This window comes from Pipistrellus kuhlii, unplaced genomic scaffold (genome assembly GCF_014108245.1).
Source record: "Pipistrellus kuhlii isolate mPipKuh1 unplaced genomic scaffold, mPipKuh1.p scaffold_m20_p_9, whole genome shotgun sequence".
NCBI classification, from domain to species: Eukaryota; Metazoa; Chordata; class Mammalia; order Chiroptera; family Vespertilionidae; genus Pipistrellus; species Pipistrellus kuhlii.
In genome coordinates this window covers 24905637-24931289 of record NW_023425595.1, presented here as the reverse complement: position 1 = coordinate 24931289, position 25653 = coordinate 24905637, and the positions used below count along the sequence as shown (strand labels likewise).

At 34.0% G+C, this 25653-nt stretch overlaps 1 protein-coding gene across 8 annotated transcripts in view; it reads right to left on the bottom strand.

Annotated features, from left to right (window-relative positions):
• BTBD10 (BTB domain containing 10) overlaps positions 1-25653 on the bottom strand; it is a 54178-nt gene that overhangs the window by 12764 nt on the left and 15761 nt on the right. For 4 of the 8 annotated variants that reach the window (XM_045577743.1, XM_036428350.1, XM_045577744.1 and 1 more), the window contains 4 exons: positions 9002-9198; positions 6637-6922; positions 3254-3356; positions 1518-1638 (listed from right to left, as the gene is read on the bottom strand). In XM_045577743.1, coding sequence (XP_045433699.1) covers positions 1518-1638; positions 3254-3356; positions 6637-6922; positions 9002-9198 — 707 coding nt within the window. Of the gene's footprint in view, positions 1-1517; positions 1639-3253; positions 3357-6636; positions 6923-9001; positions 9199-13103; positions 13163-22559; positions 22944-25653 lie in introns of those variants that run through there. The other 4 variants (XM_036428349.2, XM_036428352.2, XM_036428348.1 and 1 more) reach the window with 3 other exon arrangements.

Sequence of the window (25653 nt, the reverse complement as noted above, 5' to 3'; positions counted from 1 at the left end):
ATAGTGATGCTGGCAATTCAGACATGTCAAAGAAAAGTCATTAAGTTTTTCCTTTAAGTGAAAAAGTGAAAGTTCTTAAAGGAAAAAAAAATCATATGTTGAGGTTGGTAAGATCTATGGTAAGAAATTCTAGTGGGATTTTTTATTCAACAGTCATAAAAATTCAACATCTAATTATATGAAATTAAGTTACAATTGTCCCATGAAAAAAATACACTAAACTTAAAAGTCTAGGATCTATAATTAGAATAATGAATTTTCATGGTTTCAACTGGAAAACGTTTTTAAATGTGAAAAAACAGCAGCTTTATTCAAATTTACAGTTGTATGTTCCAGGTGTCCAACAATTTGACTTTGAAATTTTAAATATTATTTACAGAGAAATGGACTGAGTTGGATCATCCACTGTTTTGTCACATCTACTGATATTTTTATAGACACTTTAAGGAATGTTTGGCAAAAATAAAATGATACTTAGGGATAGACTTATTAAGACCACTCATTTTCAGTTAGTTCATAACTAAGCATGAAGAAGGCTAGTTATAATTAAATATACAGGAGGTGCCTTAAAATTTTTAAATAAAATTTACCATTCAGTTTCCAACACACCAATCTCTGAAAAGGTATAATACCACTCTGCCAAGCTAGGGTTAAATTTAGGTTAAAAAGATAACCATTATATCTGGGCTAACATAAGGCTATTATCACATATAGAAACTTTAAAAATGGCTTTCCATTACAACCCAATATATATAAAAAGCCAGGGGCCGTCATGACCAAAACAACTGGACAGACAACCAAACATAGGCTGCATGGGGCGACCAGGCTGGCAGAGGGGGTTAGTGAGGGACAACAAAACCAGCAGGGGGAGCAGGCTGTGTGAGGCGACCAGACCAGCAGGGGGAGCAATTGGGAGCAACCAGACCAGGGGTTTGGGGGAGGCAGTGGGGGTGACCAGGCCAGCAGGGATGGGGGTTGGGGGGAGCAGTTGGGGTGACCAGGATGGGGGGGAGGGGGTGCCAGTAAGGGGCGGCCAGGCCAGCAGGGAAGGAGGCAGTTAGGGGCAACCAAGTCAGCAGGTGAAAGGTCCCAGGTTCGATTCCGGTCAAGGGCATGTATATATAATACATTGGTTGTGGGCACATCCCCAGTGGGGAGTGTGCAAGAGGCAGCTGATCAATGACTCTCTCTCATCGATGTTTCTAACTCTCTATCCCTCTCTCTTCCTCTCTGTAAAAATCAATAAAATATATTTAAAAAAAAAAAAAAAAAAGACTGGCAACAAATTATAGAGGAAAACAGTCAATGAGGAAATCCGAAAGAGTCTATCAAAAAAATAAACTATTAAAAGTTGAATAAAGTCTTGGAAAATTGCACATGGAGCTTATAAACACCTGTAGATTTCCATAAATAATCTCCATAAATAATCATCAAATATTTGAAGTCTAGGTAAATAGCATTATTTCAGCCTTTTCATTCCAATATATAAAACTCCACAAACAAAAGAGCATACTTACTGAGATCTCTACATTTAATAGTACTATATTCAAAAGAGATACAAAGATAGTCACATGCTTCTCTCAGTTCAGGAATAGATATGCCATCAGGACAACGGATTACTCCTGTTTTATAGTAATCCTGGGGGGGGGGAAAAAAGGCAAGAATGAATAAAACATCTGGAGCATGAGGTAGCCAAACTTAAGGCCCAGTTGCTTCACTGACTCACACAGTCATAAAATTATTTAATAGCTGATAAGATAAAAATCTAAATCTTCCCATTATTTACATATCTCTCTACTATACCATTCTAAATCATATGTATTTTCCCCCTATGAGTTATTTTTCTATATAACTATGACATATTTTTAAGTTGTTTTTTAAGAATATTTAGTTAGTTAATTAATCCTCACCTGAGGATATTTTTCCATTGATTTTTAGAAAGAGTAAAGAAGAGGAAAAGACAGAGAGAAACACATTTATTGGTTGCCCCAGCATTACAAATAACGTTATTCCATAGCTAAATTATGAAAATATTCCTTACTTGTCAACTCCATTGGGGGTCAAATGGAAGTATTGGCAACTGAAAAAGCATTCCCGACCCCCCACCCACCCCATTAAGATCTGCCTCAAGGTTATTGCAGTTCAGAGCCACAGTAACACAAAGCTGCTGCATCAATAGAAACAAGATACTTTCTGGTATTCACAACTGTTTCTCCAAGTACTAACAATTCAATCAAGATCAATTACAGTTGACCCTGAACAACACGGGACTTAGGGATACCAACCCATTGTGCATTTTAAAATTCACGTATAACTTTTGACTTCCCCAAAACTTAATTAACAATAGCCTACTACTGACTGGAAGCCTTACCAATAACAAAGAGTCAACTGACGCATATTTTGTATGTTTTATTATATACTTTAGTCTTATAATAATGTAAGCTAAAGAAAATTAACAAAATTATGACAAAATGCTTTTAGTTATTTATTGAAAAAACATCTGCCTATAAGTGGAACCAAACCTGTATTATTCCAGGGTCAACTATACTTTTCCTGTCTTGTACCTCAAGATCCTCTCTCCTCTTTATCCCAAAAACTATTTGAGGAAATGGTATTTTCAGACTGTGGCATAAACTATCACACACTATAATCAAATCTTTATCACTGATTTGAAATTACAAGTAGGGAAATTACAAATATTCCTCAAAAATAAAAAGTTAAAACCTCAAAAATAAAGGTTTAAAACAAAGATGCTAACAAATTCATTTTAGAGATTAATTTTAAATGTTTATAAATATCCATATTGCTTATGGCAATAAAATATTAGAATTCAAGTAGCCACATTCATTCTCAAGTAGCAAAAAATGATTGACTTATTTTATTTAAGAGAATTAAGGAGAGAAGAATAACATGACTCCATATATGTTAACACTAAACCCTTTTGAAAGAAGTGCCTATGCAGACCTAAGAGATGAATCATGCACTATTCTATCTTCCCAAAAGTCTTAAAATTCATTTACTTAAATGTTATTTTTATGTACTAATATAAACCATGGACAAGTTGGCCGAGTGGTTAAGACAATGAACTAAAATAAAGATGAATTAAATGTTATTTTTTTAAAAACACAAAACAATATCCTACATACCTCCATAAAGATGTCCAAATCAAACTCTGATTTCAATTCAAGTACTTAGCAAGAAAGAGTCATATGAATATGATTAAGTCAAAACACATTAAGTAACAAAAATTTACCAGAATAGCTCGAAATACAGTGGAGCCAATTCCTTCTGCCACCTCATATTCTCCCTTCTCATTGGGACGTGTAAAATTATGTTCTCTGCCAGATCCGAACATCCTAAAATAGTAAGTAATTAAGAAATATATTAAGACACTTTCCTCAAAAGGGAAAATTGATTCCATGCACAAAACTAAAAAGGAATTGTAATTTAAGTATTCAATTATATCATTAAATTACTTTAAGAATTTTTATCAGAAATTTATCCTGACAAATGTACTTAACAAAGTAATATTTTAAATATTTTCTTTATGATAGGAGGGAATAGTAGTATACAAGGTTGGATAAAAGCAGGTTTACATTTGCAAATATGTAAAATAGATATTTTATTTTTATTTATTAATTCATATTATAAATGTAAATCTACTTTTACCTATCCCTGTAGATTCTCCATAAGCAAATAATATCAATTGATAAAATTGAAAAGCTAAAGAAATTTCCAGTTCCTTGTCCTCAGAAGGGAGAAAAAATCAATTAATTGAGGGGAAAGGTCACTTTTATATTAATCAGGAAGGAAAAAGAAAAAGGTAAATCATGTTGTTTATGCCTCTTCCTTAAAACTGCCATCTTCCTTGCAAAGTTAATACTATATGCAGCACATACAGTCATCTAAACTAGGAAAAGCAAGATAGTATAAGCAGGTTAACTGTTTTACTTTTCATATTCTTAACTGCAAATATAAAAAAACTCTAGCTCAAAATTCTTACACTTGCTTCCTAGAATTAAAAAATAAGTAATCAAATGCTGGAGTAGAGAGGAATGAAGAAGAGAATAAAAAGTTTAAACAAATGAGTAAAAAGTTCTTATTTTTTTGTTGTTAATCCTCAACTAAGAATATTTTCCATTGATTTCGAGAGAGAGTAAAAGAGAGGGAGACACATGGACTGGTCACCTCCCACACGAGCCCCAAGCAGGGCTGGGGATCAAGCCTGCAATTGAGGTACAAGCTCTTGACCGAAATCAAACCTACGACCCTTCAGTCCACAGGCCAGTGCTCTATCCACTAGGCAGGGCTTAATATTAAAATAAAATATAAATAAGAAAAATACAAATTGACTTATTTTTTTCAGGTCATGTTAATGGCCTTTAACAGTAACCATGCAGAAAAGAGGCAATTTGAAAAATGTGTCCTTAGAAAAAAATAATTTTAATCCATTACTCCCAAGAAACCTTTTTGTGATTAAAGAAAGTAAAGCCTCCTCCAAAAACATCTAGTCCACAGATTTCCAGATTTGAGCATTTAACAGATCACAAAATTTCAGAACAAATTTGGGGGGCTGCCAAAGTTTTGCCAATGTTTTGTTTTCATAAATTAGGGCATTATGTACTATCCGCTATTCCTATCTTTTCATAAAAGACAAGACATTCTAACAAGAAAAAATTTGGAGGATATAATCTCTGAATAAATGATAGACTTTAAAGTGTACTTAACTTCATGGGAGAAAAAGTAAACCCTCAGAACTTGGTACCACCATTACTAAAGCAAATACGCCTGATCTAAGTACTCTACTCAACACTTTCCCAATGTACATAGTTTCCCCTTTTGTTGTAACACATAAACTTATAAAGAACAAAGTTTTTTTATTTCAATTTCCAAAAGAATGCAACTGCTTTTTAGTAGTTCCCAGGAATATTAATTTTCATTCCCAAAGATATGCTTTGCTCAATTCACATGAAAAGAAACTTCATTGATGTAAAAAGGGCAATCTTTCAGGAATCAAATGTCATGCAACTTTCTCTAATACATGAACTTTTTACAAAAGGAGAAAATTATACTTTTCAGGTCAATAATGGACACACACAGAAATATCTTTTTTAAGGAAAATATAGCTTAATAACTGAGGCAAAATATCAAATATCTACTTTTTAAAAATAGTTATTTTATTGATTTTTTAAAGAGAGAAAGGGAGAGGAATAGAAAGTTAGAAACATCAATGAGAGAGAAACATCGTTCAGCTGCCTCCTGCACACCCCCTACTGGGGATGTGCCTGCCACCAAGGTACATGCCCCTGACCAGAATCGAACCTGGGACCTTTCAGTCCACGCTCTATCTACCGAGCCAAACTGATTAGGGCCAAATATCTACCTTTAAACTGTGTTTCCTTAAAGAACTGATTAAAAAATATATATATCCTCAAGTATTAATAGTATTAATAGTGTCAAGTCATCCTAATAGCATCAAATAATCTCCCCCATGCTACAAAAAAAATCATAAAAGCCACCCTAGCTGGTTTGGTTCAGTGGATAGTGTGTCAGAGTGAGGACTAAAGGGTTCCAGGTTCGATTCCAGGACAAGTGCCCAGGTTGCAGGCTCAATCTCTAATAGGGGGTGTGCAGGAGGCAGCCAACCAATCTTTCTCTACTCACAGATGCAAAGCAAATGTTAAAAGTAAATATATACCTACTCAAAATGTATAGTGTCATATGTTGGCATTTATTCTATATTGAAACACTGACAAATCACACACACACACACACACACACACACTATGCACATATCCCAAATACTCATGTAAACTCTACTTCATATATATAACTCTTCATTTTATATTTTGTAAACAGGTTTTATTTGCCCAGCCTGATGTCTCAGTGGTTGACCATCAACCTATGAACCAGGAGGTCACTTTTAGATTCCCAGCACATGCCCAGGTTGCGGGCTCAATCCTCAGTGGGGAGTGTGCAAGAGGCAGCCAATCAATGATTCTCTCTCATCGATGTTTCTATCTCTCTCCCTCTCCCACTCTGAAATCAATTTTTTTTTTTTTTAAAGGAACATTCCTTTTGTAAAATATTGATATCCAACTGACAAATGCTGACTTTTCAGCTAACCAAACTGCTGGGTTTTTTTCTCTTTCAACAAGACTAATAGCCAGTTTGGCTCAGTGGATAGAACATCAGCCTACAGAATGAAGGGTCCTGAGTTCGATTCTAGTCAAGGGCACGTATCTCGGTTGCAAGCTTGATCCCCAGCCTTGGTTGGGGTGCCTGTAAGAGGCAACCAACTGATGTGTCTTTCTCACATAGATGTTTCTCTCTGTCTCTCCCCCTCCCTTCTACCCTCTCTAAAAAAAAAAAAAATGTGAAGAAAAATAAAAATCAATAGAAAACTATCCTAGGGGTAGGGGGAATATTAACAAAAAACAAAACAAAACAAAACAAAACAAAAATGGCTCTACCACTTCTAGCTGTATTAACTTGAGCAAGGTATTTAACCTTCAAAAGCTCTGTTCTTTCATCTGTAAAACTACATCCCAACAGAGTTATTGTAAACTTAAATGGAAAAATCGAATGTGTAAGTGTTTTAAAATTCATAATACAAAGAACTACAATAATACAAACCTGCCCAACATTGTATTTGGCTGTGCAGTAAAAATGGATGGGTCTACAACAAATCTAGTATTATCCACAATTAGTGTCACTCGTTCTGATGTTCTTATATTCCGAGCACCTTCTTTTGCATTTTCATACACAAACACCATCTCCCCAGATGTCTTACAGCTACCATCTGAACTGGATTGACTACTATTTCTGCTGCTGTTCCCAGCACTGCTACAGGAACCATTTGGAGATGTTTTTTGAGGACGAGGACTGCCTGGACGAGAGGAACTGTGATCTTTTTCTCGTTCTGAAATAAAGATGTTAACCAAAGTTATGCAAATTTTCTTTTACAAAATTCAAGTTCCATATACCTTTTAAAATTATTAATTTAAAAAAGTTGTTTTAAATCACAGCATTCCTGCGTTTTTATCTGAAATAACATGTCCACAGAACACTATAAATACTAATTTACTTCCCAGGAATAAAAATATCACAATATTTTCTAAAATAAATAATCTTTGTAGAATTTTAAAAAGATGTATACCTTACTAATGTTGTCCCAGACTAAGATCAAAACTAAGGTAAATTTTATGTTACTACTCTACTTAACAATATATAGAAACCCAAGGAGCAGAATCACAAGTCAAATAAGTAAGCACTGAAAGTTAATAAAAGATTAGTAAGAATACCAATTTTAAACTTTCCCAAATACTAAAAGTATTCATACTTTTTGAATCTCGCTGTGTTAATAAAGACATTTCAAAGCCAGTTATTTATCTCACAAAAGGAAGGTCTGAGAGAAGAAAAAATTTCAATAAGAATAGCAAAAAGTATTTTTTCAAATGATTTTTAATGTCTTCCAAATTAAATGTCTTTAATAGCTGATGATATATTGCTTTATTTTCATTTTCACGTTTGGTGAATAAAACACTGCTACAAATTTTATAGGATCGAATAATTACTATTTATAATTTTAATAGGTTCCAATATTCTATAAGGGAGAAATTAAAACTGAGATTTTATAATTAAGCTTCCCTTACAGGCTAGATCACACTTAAAAGGTGACCTAAAAATGTACCTCCATCCCCTTAGTTTCATCAGCTTTTGCCAAATTCCTCTATGACTCAGGCTACTTAGAACACTCTGTACAGCTTTACTGATTATATAATTAGATTTGCAGTATCTCCAGAGATACTCTGACACCTCCATTCTATTGCCTGTTTCCACGATGCTGGTAGCATCCCAAAAGCAGAATTTGTTAACGTAACTTTGCATATAACAAACTAAATCTCTTATTTACTTTTTTTTTTTTTTTTACTTATCAGTACTAAGTGCTTTAAAATTGACTTTAAGGACCTACTTAGTTATTGACAACTTCTACACATACTTCGATCCTAAGAGAAATGATTTTACTTTATAACTATCAAAAACTACCTCATATAGTAAGTCGAGGTATTTAATTTGTCCCTTCCCAGGGCAAAATGAAAATCAGTAAGTTCACATTGCTTACATATCTCTGCTTCAGACTAGTGCTTTACAGTCACACATATTTACCTGGGGTAATAGCGGTCATTTATAAGCAGGGGTGGGGAACGTCCAGCCCAAGGGTCATATCATTTGGTCTGACCCTGCCAAAGCAGGCAGGACTCAAAGTTCAATAAATCTAGGGGCTTTTTTCATAGCAACATAATTTTTAAGTTGATAATTTTGTATGGCCTGCAATGATGTTGTAAATATCCAAATGATGTTATAAATAGACAAAAAGTTCCCCACTCCTGATTTATAGCAATGGATAGGAAGAGAAAGACCTGAGCTATCTGCCAAAGAAAGCAAAACTTTTCACAGTTTCTCTTTCATCTTCTATTTTTATTATTAAATGTATTGTCAAAAATTAAAATACTCTGATGAGTATTCTACCTTTCAATTTCTTTTATCCAGGATAATTAACCAAGAATCCCTATCTATAAAGACAGTTACTGATAATTTTATTATTATATTTATAATAAATTTATTATTACAGTTATATATGAACTACTTTAAAATAAATTACTGCTATATATCTCATAAGATAAAAAACAACTTTAAAAAATCTGAAATCTAGATATCACAATTACAAAGCTTTTCAAGATATTTCTTTTATAAGTGTGTCCCAGATTCTTTAAAAAATTCATTTTTATTTCATTTAATAAGTTGTGTTGTTTTTTTCACAGCAAGAACCAAGCTAAACTAAAATAGAAGCAACTAAATAAAAGTAACAAGTTAAAAAAAAATAAAAGCAGCAAGTTAATTTTACTCTGAAGTATTAGACACAATTCATTATCCTTACTACTTTAAAAAGGTAAGCACATGCTTAAAAATTATTAGGAAAGTTAATTCGTCTACATACCAACATGGTGCTGTCGTGTTGGAGAAGTAACATTTCTAATACAAGGAGTGAGCTGAGACTCTGTTCTTTCATGAGATGAATCTCGTGATCTGTCACTTGACCGTCGTCTATCTCTTGATCTCTCATGTCCTCCACTAGCACCATGTAGACTCATTTTGGTGTGGTCGACAACTCCTTTAGCAACACGTGAGGGAGTACTGATAAGTTACAAAATAAAATTAACCATAAAAGTAGAACATGAGATACAAACACTTCAAAAAAATCAATTAACATAAAACTATTAATATCTTAAAGGGCAAGAATCAAATGCTACTTTATAATCCCTGAAATAAGCCTAATTTATCTCAAACTTCTAGGTTTTATAAAATCTGGAGCACTGTATCTTTAATGATCACATAATCCAACTGATTTTTTAAGGATAAGAAAACTAAAGCCCAGAAAAGTTAGTTGATATTTTAGTAAGTAGTAGCAGTAGTAGCAGTACCCATAGCAGCAGCAGCAGCAGCAGCAGCAGCAGCAGCAACCACCCAAATCACCTAAATATTGCTCAAATGTTTTTATGTCTTTTATTTTTTAAATTTTAATTATTTATTTTTTTATTTTTACTAGAGGCCCAGTACACAAACTTGTGCATATGTGGAATCCAGCTGGCCCGTCACAATGGGGGCCCATTGGGCCAGGCCAGCAGGAGGGGCAGTAGGCCATTGGCCAGACAGCCCCGCCCCCAATTGGGGTGTTGGGGGCCGATCTGGGGCCAGGCTGGCCAGGGTTAGGGCCAATGTGCATGTCATAGCCACTGGTCGTTCCAATCATTCTGGTCATTGCACCATTCCGGTCACTGGGCTTTTATATAAATAGATTGATTTCAGAGAGGAAGGGAGAAGGCGAGAGATAGAAAAATAAATGATAAGAGAATCCTTGATCAGTTGCCTCCTACACATCCCACACTGGCGATAGAGCCTACAACCTGGGCATGTTCCCTCGACTGGAATCGAACCCAGGATTCCTCAGTCTGCAGGCTGATGTGCCATCCACTGAGCCAAACCAGCTAGGGCTTTATTTCTTTTATTATGGGAGAAAAAAAGAAACAAAAGAGCACCAACATCTGAACTCTTTCTGAGATATGGGGCAAAGTAACTGGTTTCTCTGCCAAATAAAATAAGTCTACATGCTAACTTCAATAAGCTATTTTTGTTTTGACTGAACTCTTTTTGACATTTTCAAAAGCATTTGTCTACAAAGCTTATTGGCATCAGCTGTGTAAAGTCATAGAACTTAAAACTTTAAAACATCATGTATTGCCGAAACTGGTTTGGCTTAGTGGATAGATCGTCGGCCTGCAGACTGAAAGGTCCCAGGTTCGATTCCGATCAAGGGCATGTACCTTAGTTGCAGGCACATCCCCGATAGGGGGTGTGCAAGAGGCAGCCGACCAATGTTTCTAACTCTATCCCTCTCTCTTCCTCTCTGTAAAAATGAGTAAAATATATTTTTTAAAAATCATGTATAGAGTAAATGTGCCCATGAGAAGTGAATAACAGAGACTGATGATTAACTAAAATTGTCTAGTTGACAGAATTCATTCACACAATTATTTATTAAGCTATTAAGTACTCTGTGTATAATGCTGTGCTACATGCCAGAAGAGAAGCTCCCTCAAGGAGCCTGATGTGTTCAGTAACACATGAACAAGAAGAAATTTAAATGATTCAAGAATTATCCCAAATTTCAAGTATAAAATGACTAAATATATCTCAGATATGAATATAAGTAACAAATGAATGATAGATAATGTTTTAAGATATTAAAAGAAATCACTGCAGATTAGGATTAATCACTGGTAAATTAGGCACTAATGAATAAATAAGATTTTAAACAGAATAAATTGACGGCAGGAAAATTGACAGTAACAAAAACAAGAGAGCCAGACCTAAGATATTTTGGAAATTTACCATTATGGCATATTCCCTGGTTCGTAGTTTTAAAATATTAAAGTGTTTTCTAGAAATAGAATAAACAGAAGGTACTTCATGGCTTTAGTATAGTAAAAATTTAGAATCAAAACATCCTTTAATAATTGCTTGGTGTTTTGAATATTACTTTATCATTTTGGAAGCTCAGTTTCCTCATCTGTAAAATGTAGATCCCATTTACCATACTTTCTAACATTAATATGAAGATTAAATGAAGTCTGAATAAACTGACCAGCCTTTTGATTTATTCCAGTACCCCCTTCATATTACACTGCTCTCCTTCACTATTGAAAATTTAATCTTCCACTAACATGTGGTTTCTTTCATTATGAAAATCAGTTATCACTTTATTGTAACAGACTATAAAGACAAAAGAAAAGGTTGACTTTGTATTTACCAAAGAGTTACTTCTAGGGAAATAAAAGCAACCAACCTATTAGCCTTTATCAGTCATTTGTCTCTTATAAACTGACAGAAAATAAAAACTCTACTCCCACCTTCTTTCTAGTGTAAAAGATCAGAGTGGATTGCATCGTTGGAACATACTTTTTTTCCTTGCAATAGAACACATAAAAAGATCCTACTGCATTTACATTAAACATTTTATAGATTTTGAAACAATGAATTTCCTGGTTCACGTCCAAGACTAGGAAAAAGAATCTATATAAATATAGCAAGGATTATACATATATTCAAAAGAGTAAGTCCTCAAATTCTTCTAGCTGCTAAGTTTTAAATGTGATAAGTACGTTCTCTAAATATAAATCTATTTGATAATTTAAAGCACGATATACCAATACAATTACAACTAAGGCAAACGTAGGATAAATGTTCAGTTTGAGTAAGGTCCAAGCAGATTGATTAATTGAAAAAGCATTTGAACCATACATCTCTGTAGCTGAAAGATGAAGTTTGTTCTGTTGAAATATTGGCTTCATTTCTAAATTGTTTAGATTTTAAATGAATGCAAAAAACATAACAAACTTCTATCCTTTCTTTTCATTTCCACATGGAATGCACTCTGAATCAGACCTTCAAAATCCAATTGTCATGAAAGCCTGGCTGGCATGGCTCAGTGGTTGAGTGTCAACCTGTGAATCAGAAGGTCCCAGTTTGATTCCAGTGAGGGCACATGCCCAGGTTACAGGCTTGATCCCCAGTGGGAGTGTGCAAGAGGCAGCCAGTCGATGATTCTCTCTCATTATTGATGTTTCTATCTCTCTCCCCGTCTCCTTTCCTCTCTGAAATCAATAAAATATATTAAAAACAAAAACAAAGCCCCAAAGTGAGAAGGAAAAAAAATAATACAAATCAAAACAAAAGCCAATGAAATAGTTTATAAAATAATAGAAAAGATCAATGAAACGAGCAGCTGGTTCTTTGGACACATAAAAAAACTAATAAACCTTTAGCCAGACTCAACAAGAAAAAGAAAGCTCATATAAATAAAATCAGAAATAAAAGAGAAGTGACAACAGACACTACAAATACAAGGGTTACAAGAAATACTACAATTATATGTCCCCCAAAATTGGACAACCTGAAAGAAATGAAAAAAATTCCTAAAAACATACAAGTTCCCAAGTTTGAACCAGAAAGAAACAAAAAATCTGAAGGGACTGAAAACTAATAAAATTGAGTCAGTAATAAAAAAAACTCCCAATAAAACAAAGGCCTGGACCAGATGGCATCAGGAGTGAATTTTATCAAACATACAAAGAAAAATTAATACCTATCCTTCTCAAACTATTCCAAAAAACTAAAAAGGAGGGAAGGCTCCTAAGCTCATTTTAGGAGACCAGCATTATCCTGGTATCAAAAGTAGATAAAAACACTACAAAAACAGAAAATGATAGGCCAATATTTCTGATGAAATATATGCAAAAATCCTCAACAAAACATTAGGGAACTGAATTGCGCAATACATTAAAAAGGTCATTTCTAATGTTCAATTAAGATTTACTCCTGGGATATAAGGTTAGTTCAATATCCACAAAACAATTAACAAATAATCAAAATGAAGAATAAAAATTCTGATATTTCAATATTTGCAGAAAAGATATTTAGAAAAAGCCCAAATCAATGTATGATTTAAAACACTCAGAAAAGTGGGGATAGAGAAAACATACCTCAACATAATAAAGTTATAGATGGCAAACACCAACTCAAGGGTTAACACCATACTCAAGGGTGAACATCTGAAAGCTTTTCCTTTAAGATCAAGAACAAGACAAAGATGTTGACTTTTACTACTTTTATTTAACATAGTATTGGAAGTCCTAGCCACAATAATCCTATCTATTGTAATAAAAGAGTAATATGCAAATTGACCATCACTCTAACACACAAGATGGCTGCCCCAATGTGGACACAAGATGGCCACCACAATATGTCCAGCAGGGAAGGGTCCAGGTCTGCAAGGGAGGACAATTCACTGATAAGTGAATTCTGTAAAGTACCAGGATACAAAATTAATATTCACAAAGCAGTTGCATTTTTATACACCAATAACTATCAAAAAGAGAAATTAAGAAAACAATTTCATTTAGAATTACATCAAAGAGTCTAGGAATAAATTTAACCAAAAAGGTAAAGCATCTATACCCAAAAAACTGTACAACACTGAAGAAAAAAATAAAAATGATATATAATAAATGGAAATATATACCATACTCTTGGACAGGAAGAATAAATATCATTAAACTGTCCACAGCAGCGGTCACCAACTCTTTGGACCTCACGAACTACCACTGGTCCACAAACCACCAGTTGGCGACTGCTGGTCCATAGTACCCGAAGCAGTCTACAGTTTTAACGCAACTCCTATCAAAATGCCAATGGCATTTTTCACAGAACAAATAATACTAAAATTTACAGGTAAACACAAAAGGCTCCAAATAGCCAAAGCAAAATAGTCACAGGATGTAGAGCAAAGGGAATATAGTCAATAATATTGTAATAATTGTATATGGTATCAGGTGGATACCAGACTAATTGGGGAATCATTCTGTAAGTTAAATAAATGTCTAACCACTATATTGAACATCTGAAACTAATAATAGTAATGTCAACTATAATTTTAATTTTTTTAATTTTTAAAGTACAAGTTGCCAGTTATTAAAATAACCAGGGAATATAAAGTACAGTATAGAGACTATAGTTGATAATGCTATAATAACTATTTGGTGAGATCAGATTTATCAGAGACATAATTGTATAAGTTATATAAATGTCTAATCACTATATTATACACTTAAAAACTAATATTGTATGTCAACTTCAATTGTAAAATATATTATTTTTAAAATAATGAAAGTGCCAGAGATTAGGAATGGGGAAAGGGTATTACTCTAAAAGGGTAGCATAAGGGTGTTTCTTTGTAGTGATGGAACAGTTCTGTGTCCTGATTGTGATAGTAGTTAGATGAATATATATGTGATCAAGTATCATAGAATATATACCAGAAAAAAAAGAGTACATATAAAAAATGATGTCTATAGTTTATAGTATTGTATCAAGGTCAATTTCCTGGTTTGATAATGTACTACATTTATGTGAGATGTTATCACTGAAGGAAGATGAATGAAGAGTACCTAAGAACTCTACAATTTTTGCAATTTCTTATTTATAATTATTTTTCAAAAAGTTTAATAAACATAATTTTAAAAGGTAATAGACAATGTAGAGACAGAAAGCTCAGTGATATACAAGATATTGTATCCATAAACAAGGACAGGAATGCTTTTTTTTATATAAAAGAATGAGAAAGTGTCCTTAGAAATTCAAAACACGATAGCAAAATTTTAAAAAGTTACTAAATAAACTGGAAGAAAAATTTTGGAATAAAAGGAAGACAAATAAAAAGTTAAGAGTACTAATAGAGATCAACCTTCAACTAGTATTTGCATCAGGGAGAACAATGAAAAATAAATTATCAAAGAAAAATTACATTAAAAATTTCCAGAAGTAACTGATATTAGCACTGCTGCTCTTTGACAGAAATTGAATAAACTAAAACATTAAAAATATAAAGAAAATGTTAGATATAAATGTTTATTAAATAAAATTATTAATTTTTAAACTAAAATATTTACTAAGTGAATGATACTTATACACAGTACCTTTATGTAATATACACATGGTATAACCTTACAGCACTGTGGGAAATTATCTTATCTCTAAACACTTCCAGAAACTAACATCATAACTTGGTGCATCTTATTAATGTTTGTTGAATTTGTTGAGGCTAGCTTTGTGACCCAATATATAATACATAGGAATAAGCTTAACAAAGAATGTGAAGGACGTACACAATGAAAACTACAAAGCATCAATAAGAGAGAGACCTAACCAGTTTGGCTCAATGGATAGAATGTCATGTCGGCCTGCGGACTGAAGGGTTCCAGGTTTGATTCCAGTCAAGGGCATGTACCTTGGTTGCTGGCACATCCCCTGTAGGGGGTGTGCAGGAGGCAGCTGATCGATGTTTCTCTAACTATCCCTCTCCCTTCCTCTCTGTAAAAAAATAAATAAAATATATTTTAAAAAGATTGAAAAAGACAATGAAATGGAAAGACATTCTGTGTTCATGGATTGGAAGAATCAACATAGTTAAGATTTGTTTGGAACCACAAAAGACTGCCAAATCACCAAAGCAATCCTGAGAAAAAAGAATGAAACTACGATTTGACTTGAAATTATATTACAGAGCTACAATAATCAAAACAACGTGGTATTGGCAGAAAAACAGACACACAGACCAATGGAACAGAATTGAAAGCCTAGAAATAAACCCAAATGTATTTAGGCAAATAATTTTTTATAAAAGAGCCAAAAACACACAATAGAGAAAAGAAAATCTCTTCAATAAATTGTGCTGGGAAAAGTTAGAAAGCTACATGCAAAAGAATGAAACCAGATTAGTCTGTCTTCATGTACAAAAATTAATTCAAAATTGATCAAAGACCTAAATATACTAGTAAGATCTAAAACAATAAATTACATAGAAGAAAACAGGTACTAAAATTATGGATCTTGGTCTTGGAAAACATTTTATGAATTTGACTCCAAAGGCAAGGGAAATAAAGGCAAAAATAAATGAATGGAACTTCAACAAACTAAAAAGCTTCTAGAAGCACAGCCAAAAAATAAAATAAAATAAAAAATCAATAGAACAAAAATGTAACCTATTGAATGGGAGATATCTATAACCAGTATCTCTGACAAAAGGTTATTATCCAAAATGTATAAAGAACTTATGCAACTTAATACCAAACAATCCAATTTAAAAAATAGGCAGAAGACTTGAACACACCCAAGAAGACATACAAACAGCCAACAAATATCGATAAATGAAAAGATGTACAACTTCACTAGCTATTAGGAAAATGCATATCAAAAACTACAATGAGATACCACTTTACACCTGCCAGAATGTTACCTGAAGACAGGTAATAACAAGTGTTGGAGAGGTTGTGGAGAAAAATGAACCCTCATTCACTGCTGATGGGAATGTAAACTGGTACAGCCATTATGGAAAACAGTAGAGCAGCTCCTTAACAAATTAAGAATAGAGTATCAAATGACCTAACAATCTCTCTTCTGAGTATCAGAAAAGTTCTAAAACATTTATTCGCAAAGAGCATTATCATGGCAGCCAAGACATGGAGACAACCAAAGTGTACTTCAACAGAGGACTGAATAAAGATGTGGTTCACATATACTACTAGAGGCCAAGTGCATGAATTCGTGCATGGGTGGGGTCCCTCGGCCTGGCTGGCAATTGATGCCCATGAGGAGGGCGAGGGAGGGACTGCAGGAGGTTGGCCGGCCGGGGGGAGGGGTCACCGGAAGTTGGCTTTGGGAACACACTGACCACCAGAGGACACCTCCTGCGTTGAACGTCTGCCTCTTTGGTGGTCAGTGCGCATCATAGCAACTGGTCAACTGGTCGTCCCAGTCATTCAGTCATACTGATCATTCAGTTGTAACAGTTGCTTAGGCATATGTGTGTGTGTGTGTGTGTGTGTGTGTACACACACATATATACATACATACACACACGTATATATACACATGTATATATGTATACACACACACACACACACACACACACGCCTAAGCAACCGTTACAACTGAATGATCAGTATGACCGAATGACCGGTATGACTGGTTGACCAGTTGCTATGATGTATATATGTATGTATATATGTATATATGTACACACACACACACACATATGCCTAAGCAACCACTATGACTGATCAGTACGACCGAATGACTGGTATGACCGGTTGACCGGTCGTTATGATGTGCATTGACTATGTATATGTGTACATGTATACACACATACACACACATACATATATGGAAGTATCACACTACTCAGCATAAGAAAGAAATACTGCCATTTGTGAAAACATGGATAGACCTCAATATTATGCTTAGTGATATAGGTCGGTCAGAAAAAGCTAAGAACCATATGATTTCACTTATATGTGGGATATAAAACTGAAACTAACAGACACAGACAAGGTAGTTACAAGAGGCAAGAGGGTGGGAGGGTAGTAAAGGAAGGGTAAAGGGGGCCAAATATATGGCTATAAAAGATGATTTGGCTTTGGGTGGCGGGCACACATGCAATATACAGACCACATACCACAGAAATGTACACTTAAAACCTATATGATTCTATTAACCAATGTAACCCAAGTAAATTTAATTTACAATAAATAAAAAAAGTGTAGGTATATCTGAAACATGTTAAGAAAGAGATGTTTCTTAAAAAGCCAAGTACAGATACCAAATAGGGAGTTAAATACAAAAGTCTAAAGTTCATGGGAAAGGTTCAGGCTAGAGATAAAAATTGGTGAATTGGAAATCACTTAACATTCTCAAGCAACTCCCTAACATAGAAAATAATAAAGTATTTCTAAAAAACAGCTAACCACTATTAATTGTGGATATCTAAATTAATGGTCAGACATATATCTTGTATCTACTGATCAGTCTTTCATTCATCAAATATTTACTAAATGATACTTTGTGCCAGTTACTCCTTTGAGTGTTGCTCATGACTGAGAATATTATAATGTACACAATCAAGTACTTTAATGGTGCTTTCAAAAATTCCAATTACTTTTTAAAACCTTATGGGACATCTTTTCTACTTACTACTAAAGGGGGAAAGAGAATAAAACCAATGTTAAAAAGATATGAAGTATAAATAAAAGATTTAGTTTTAGAAATATTTGCCAAATGATTGCAAATATTTTGACAAGTTAGTTTCACAAAACAAGCTTTTAGAATTACAGCAATCCCACAATCACTCATACTTCCAATGGCCTTTTAAAAATACAAACTGATTTGTTCCACTAAGTTCCCTTTATGCCTCATACTAAAATTTTAAGTATTATAAAAGAATTAAAATTAAAAATCTAAGCTAGAATACTACACTACTGTAAATAAAAAAAGAAGGAACTCTTACCAATAGCATGGATGGACCTCGAGAGCATTATGCTAAGCGAAATAGGCCAGTCGGGAAAGATAAATATCACATGAACTCACTCATTTGTGGAATATAATGAACATAAACTGATGAACAAAAATAGATCCAGAGTTATAGAAGCATCAAACAGACTGTCCAATCTCAGAGGGAAGCCATGGAGGGGGAAATAAGAGAGCAACGAAAGGGCTTGAATGCATGCATTTAAGCATAACCCATGGACACAGACAGTGAGAGAGTGGGGCATGTTCTAGGGGGCTAGTAGTGGCTGGGAAGAGGTCTGTGGGGAGAAAGAAGACATATGTAATACTTAAACAATGAAGAATTTTTAAAAATCTAAACTATACTTCAATTAGATTAATAAAATTAAAGGATGAGAGAATATACATCAGAGGCCCCTTGAGGTTGGTTATTCAATATGCCTAACTATTCTCACAAATACCCAGAAACACAGAATCTAAGTTTAGAAAATCTAATGTAAACACCAACCTAATTTCTGAATCTCATCTACAAAGTCCCCATGAATTAGCTTAGTACCTATTGCTGTTAATGACAAGGAAGGGCAACTTATTTTTTTTCTTTTTACAGTTTAATTCTATCTTTGGAAAGCTCTAATTCTTAAGCAGTTTTTCCTTAACATTAAAGCTTAATTCAACTTTTCAACTTTTTTTACCTGACCCCAGTTCAGGCTTTTGGCCCAGTTGATTCTTTGTGTGAAGGGAGCTGTCCTGTGGATTGTAGGATGTAGGATATTTAGTAGCTTGCTGGGCTCCACCCACAGGATGCTAGTATTCCATCGTTCAGTTGTACATCCAAAACTATCTTGAAACATTGCCAAATGCCTAATGAGGGGCAAAAATCACCCCTCTAGCTGAGAACCACTGCCCTAGTTCTATCTCATTGGACCAAGTAACCAAGTTAACCACCCCTAACATTTGAGCATTTGGTACATGCCAGGCATGACATGGGAGCACTTTGTATATATTTTCACTTAATCACCAAAACCATCCCAATTTTATAGTTGAGAAAATGAAAGCTTAGAGGCTAAGCAACTTGTCTAAAATCACATAGCTAATTAAGTGGCAGGTCTGAGATATGTACGACCTAACGAGTTCATTTTGGAGCTCGTGCTTTTAACCCCAAACAAATTTGATTTAAACCAAGTCTAGTTCTTTACATATCTAAAGATAACTCTTACTGTGAAATTCCTTAATATCCACCAGAGCTGCCCCCAAACTTCTCAATTCTTTAAAAGCTGACAAAGCTTCTAATGTGTTCACACCCTTCCCATTGAAAATACACAGAACTAAAGACAACATACTTTTGGGGTACTATAGAATGGCTCTTGTCTTCTTTTCCCATTAATTATGAGGGGCTTTTGGGGGTGTAAGGTGGGGAGAAGATGGGATGATAGCAGCCATAGTGAACTTCTGTTTTACATCATCTTCTGCCAAAAACCACCCTCAGGTTTTTTCCATACACGTTGTAAAGCCATGCTAACTTAAAGTATATTAGTGTTTTTCAGGCCTTATACTTACTCCTAAAAAGTTCATTTAAATTTATTCCAACAATCCAAATTCAGAGGTCACTTTGGATGCTTTAGTATATTATGTACTATCCTTCTTTCTTTATTGTCTCCTATAAAATGGTAATCTGCTCCAGATAAGCAGCAGACAAAGGGAAAACAGCCACTTTCCACATCTATAGCCTTTGGTAACATCATTCAAAACAAAAACTTAACACAATCAACTACTGGCTAACTCCACTTTCCTTCATCTTGCACCCAAGAATATTTTTAAAATGACTATACCAAAACTAAACTTAAGTTCAAATACATTACATTGCAAGTAGTCTACCAACTTCATGAGAGAAAAATCAAAGTTGTTCTGACAGTCTATTTTTAGCAAACCCATTCTGGTTCATTTTTTCCTGGTTCATTTTTAACCAGTTTTCTTCAAGTCATAAACTATCCTTTCAATTTCTTCTCCTAAAATCTTCTACCTTTTTCAAAATTAAGCCTAGAATCAGTACTTCTTGTATTCCCCTAAAACCTTTTAAAACCACAAATACCAATAACTTAAAGATTTTGCAGGCACCTCTTTTTATGTTTCAACTTACCCAGAAAACAACTCATTTAAACAGATGCAAAGATTATTTCTCCATACCCATGTTGGTCTTATATCCTTCTTAGCAATGTTTACTTTGTTATTATCATTACTGGTGGTGGTAGTGGTGGTGTACTCTTCGTAAATGGGTGGTGGTGTTTTGTGGTTTTTTTTGTTTGTTTTCTTTCCTTAATATCAAACACTCTTATTACACTTTCCTTGATAACCTTTTGAAATGTGACATAGAAACCCCTTTGGCTGGTATTAGCATATTTTTTTTAAGTCTCAGCTCATTTTCCTGATTTTTAATAAAAAGATTTTCTATACTAGATATTAGCTTTGTTTTTAAAGTAGCATGCATATCTTTGAAGAGTTAATTGTGTAATAACACTAAGGATCTTTTTTCCATCAGAAAAATATCAAAAGTACCCTTTTATTTAACTCCATAAAATATTCTTCCTTTTTCAAGAAATTTGTATTATAGAATCATGTTAATCTTTCCTCTGATCAAGAATCAGAAAAACTCAGATTGGTGGGAAAATGCTATAAAATATACTTACAAAAACACTTTATGAGGCTCTTTAGAATTATGCTATAGGAGACTATTTCATAACAAGGATGTTCATGATATAAGTTATTGGTTGTGTTTTTTAAAACTATGGGTTAAGGTATGGGCTATATAATAGTACATACAGTAATATCTCAAAATCATTAAGTGCATATGTGTAATTTTTATATTTGTAAAAATACATAGAAAAATAAGGTTATATGTAAAAATATTTAAAATATTTTCCTATTAGAATAAGTTATTTTGTTCCATGTGCTTTTCTGTATTTATCAAATTTATATAATAAGCATGTATCATTTTTATAACAATAGCATTATTATTTTAAAAGAATCAGCAAAATCAAAGGAAAATACTCTATAAGAAAAAAAAGGTCTAGCTTGAGATTTCTAATTTTATAACTCTATTACTAAAACAAGCGCAGAAAAACATTTTTAGATATTCCTAGATACCAAGCCACCGAAGAAAGCTAATACTAGTTAGTCTAACTATATAAATAAATCATGATAACCATCAAGATGACCATTCAAACATCTGGAAATTAAGTGGAGAAATCACAAGAACTTTCTGACATTTCAAGGAAAGGATATAGTTATGAACTGTTTAATATTTAAGTACATTAAGAATAAGATAATTTTTAAATGTCTATCCCCCAATATCCCTACAAAATAAAGATTCAAAACAAGGGAAATGAAGATTAAAAAGCTACCCACTCAAAATGTTTTAAATTGTGCTAAAATTTCCTAGTAAGCAATGTCACCTGTTAATATTTAAAATCTCACAGCAAGAATAATTATCTTTATTTAAAATACTGTTTGATTGAAGGTCAATTTGCAATAATCAAAAAACTTATCTGATTGCTTTCTTTCATGGCAGTATCTATCTAGATCATGTATTCAAAGTCTATGTCCTATAAACTAAAAAAGAAAAAGTCATTTTAACCAATTAAATACATTTGGTTCTATAAACACTACTACAGATAAGTGGTTCAACTAATCCTAATTCATCCAAAAACAAAAATACACTCACCTTTTTCTTTGGGAAATTATTTCAATCACTCTATTTCTCTATATAAAACGACTTCAAATATATCAAAAATATTATTTCAATATTAATCTTTCCTTAAATTTTTGATATTCATAAGAACAGACCAAACATAATGCATTCTCAAATTACATGAAGATTCTACTAAGACTTTAAATAAAAATTTAAAAAAATATTACAATAAACCCATATGAACATACACATTTATTTTAAATAACTTGCCATTAAACTGACCATCAAGACATATGATCTTTTCCATCCAGAAATGCAAATGAGCATAATAAACAAAGGCCAAACACCTTTCACTCATATACATACATGTATAGAATTATAACCCAGCAATATCATGTAATAAATGAATACACACCTTACTTTAGCATATGCCAGGGGAGACACACAAAAACAAGAAAAATATTTTGAAATCAGAGTATAAAGGGACTCTGCTTTTTCAAACAATGCAGCACTGAAAGCCAGGTCAGCATCCTTGGGCATTACTAGGAAACTTTAGCACATCTGATATTTCCATCTTCTTCGATTCCTCTGAATAATCAGAAATATTCAGTCTCCCCCTACCTCACCTGTCCACAGACTTCCTTTTGCTTTCTTCCCTCTATTTATAATAATGCTATTGTGGTTATTTAGGCTTTAAATGTTCAGAGATACAACCTCCTCTCTATATTCAGTTCATTTTCTCACAGACACTGACTCAGCCGCGGATTGTGCAGCACTGACGTTTCTACCCAAACAGCATCCTGTGAGCTGTGATCATCCCATTTCCCCATCTCTGTGCAGTGATTGGCTATTGTAATTGATAGACAGGCTGAAGGAAACTCAGAGATGAAAGCTTAGTGATATGTAGATGTGTTGCCAAATGCCATCTGTAAAGCTAATTCTAGCTCTGCCAGCTTGCCAGGTTTTAGAAAATTAGGATGCAGCTTTCTTTTTTCCCCTTTCAATATTTTACTGTATACCCACTCTGGACAGTAAAGTTTATCTTTTAAAACCAAAGAGAAAATATTATTTGTACTTTAAGAATCTACTCAAGAACTACTCTAAAACAGGGAAACTTTTCCATTTCTAAACTGCTGTTGGTATTACAGAGTGACTTAAAAAGGAAACTGGAAAACTCAATCTTCATGCAGTCTCAGAAGAAGCGAGCATGCATATTTTTATGTGGAAATGAAACCTTGCGGCAAAGTCTGATACTGAATGTATGATAAATTTATCTTTAGTAACATGAGCAGACTGCAGATCTGAGTTTTTAAGTAGTGAGATTCAACCCCCTATTCATATATTCAAGAGCTTTTAGCATATTGTCAATACAGGCCTTTTAACTTTATACAGAAAGGATGCTCTTTCTTTTTCCTTTCTAAGTAACAAAAATGTCTCTAATTTATAATTTTTAAAAAGTTATGGTAATTCAGGCCCAATATACTTCAACTGAAATGATCTTTAACTGATCAGCAACCTACCAAAGTTAATACAGGTGTTAACTATAAAACTACTCAAAAAAAAAAAAACAAAGTTCAATAACTTTTTTAACTATGTAATTCATTTGTATGCACTTGCTGAGGGATCATAGGCCCCCCGAAGTCCATCCATGTTCCTATTAGCTTCCAGTCTTGTCCTGATTTTTGTATCAGTGTTATATACATCAAACCTACGAATACATTCAAAATAAAGTTCAAAAAAGAAAATATATTCGTTTTATTTTTGAAAGAGAAACCATAAGGCAATGCCTATCAAACTCTCAAACCTAAACAATAAGCACATATAAAATAGTATTATTACTTTTATAATTTACTAAATTTATTTTTATCCTTGCCAGTAGAAAAGGGGGGAGAGAGGGTCCAAAGGAAAAAGATGGAAAAAACATGCTATTCTAAATTGTGAGAAAAAGCAAATGAAACAAAACTACCTTAAAAACTGAATAAATTATTCTTATTTCCTTACTGATAAAGACAATGCTTATGCCTCCCAAATATTCATATGCTGAAATATATTCTCCTCAATGTGATGGCATTTGCAGATAAGGTGATTAGGCCCTAAGGGCAGAGCCCTCCTGAATGGGATCAGTGCCTTTCTAAGATACCCTCAAGAGAGCCCTAGTCCCTTCCTCCATGTGAGGACACACCAAAAAGAGGGCAATCTGAACCAGGAAGTAAGCTGTTACCAGATAACAAATATGCCAGCACCTTGAGCTTGGTCTTCCCAGCCTCCAGAACTAAGTGAAATAAATTTCTGCTGCTTATCAGCCACCCAGTCTATGTTATCTATAATAATAAAAGGGTAATATGCTACCTATATTATCTATAATAATAAAAGGGTAAAATTAGACTGGACATCCTTCCAGACATCATTCCGGACAAAGCCAGCGTCGGAGGGAAGCCAGCCTGGGTCCGCAGTGAACTTTGGGTGGCCAGAGGGAAGCCAGCCTGAGTCCGAGGTGCCAGAGGGAAGCCAGTGCTAGCAGCAGGGGGAAAGGAAGACCTACGTTTTTGTTTTTGTTTTTAATATATTTTATTGATTTTTCACAGAGGAAGGGAGAGAGATAGAGAGATAGAAACATCGATGAGAGAGAAACATCGACCAGCTGCATCCTGCATACCCCCTACCAGGGATGTGCCCGCAACCAATGTACATGCCCCTGACCGGAATCGAACCCGGGACCTTTCAGTCCGCAGACCGACGCTCTACCAGCTTCGGCAGGAAGGCCTACTTTTGCATGAATTTCATGCATCGGGCCTCTATTCTATATATATAAAAGCCTAAGCAACCGAACAATTAGTCACTATGGTGTGCAATGACCACCAGGGGGCAGATGCTCAATGCAGGAGCTGCCTCCTGGTGGTCAGTGCACTCCCACAGTGGGAGCACCATTCAGCTGACCAATTGATTGCCAGAGGCAGGGCTCACAGCTGCCAAGTGCTATGGATGAGCGGGAGCAGCAGGCAGGAATGACAGACAACATTGGACTGCTGGTTTCAGCCCGATCCCCAGAAAATAAGCAATACAACATAACAGATATAATAAATATAGACTCACACTTGATGAGATAAAACCTGTATCTCTTTCATCTCAAATAATTATCCATGTAAGCATGACAGAGATAAAAAACTAGAGCCACAAGGTGAAGAGGATAGACACACACACACACACAAGAAAAAAATGAACAAACCAAAAAGCACTCATACCATTGGTATTTAGTGATAAAGTTAACCTAACATTTTTATTTTCCAATCTCATCATATCAAAAGTCCACTATAAAGTTAGACATCTTGTCAGGAGACTTAAATAGTATCACTCATATTTTCTAGCTATATAACATACAGTTTAAAAGTACCTGAGTCATTTCTTTAAAATTACAAAATGGATTTCATATCACAGCATTTTTTTATTTTTTTAAGAAAGCTGATATTATTTATCAACATCAGGAGAATTTTATATTCATTAGTTAAAAG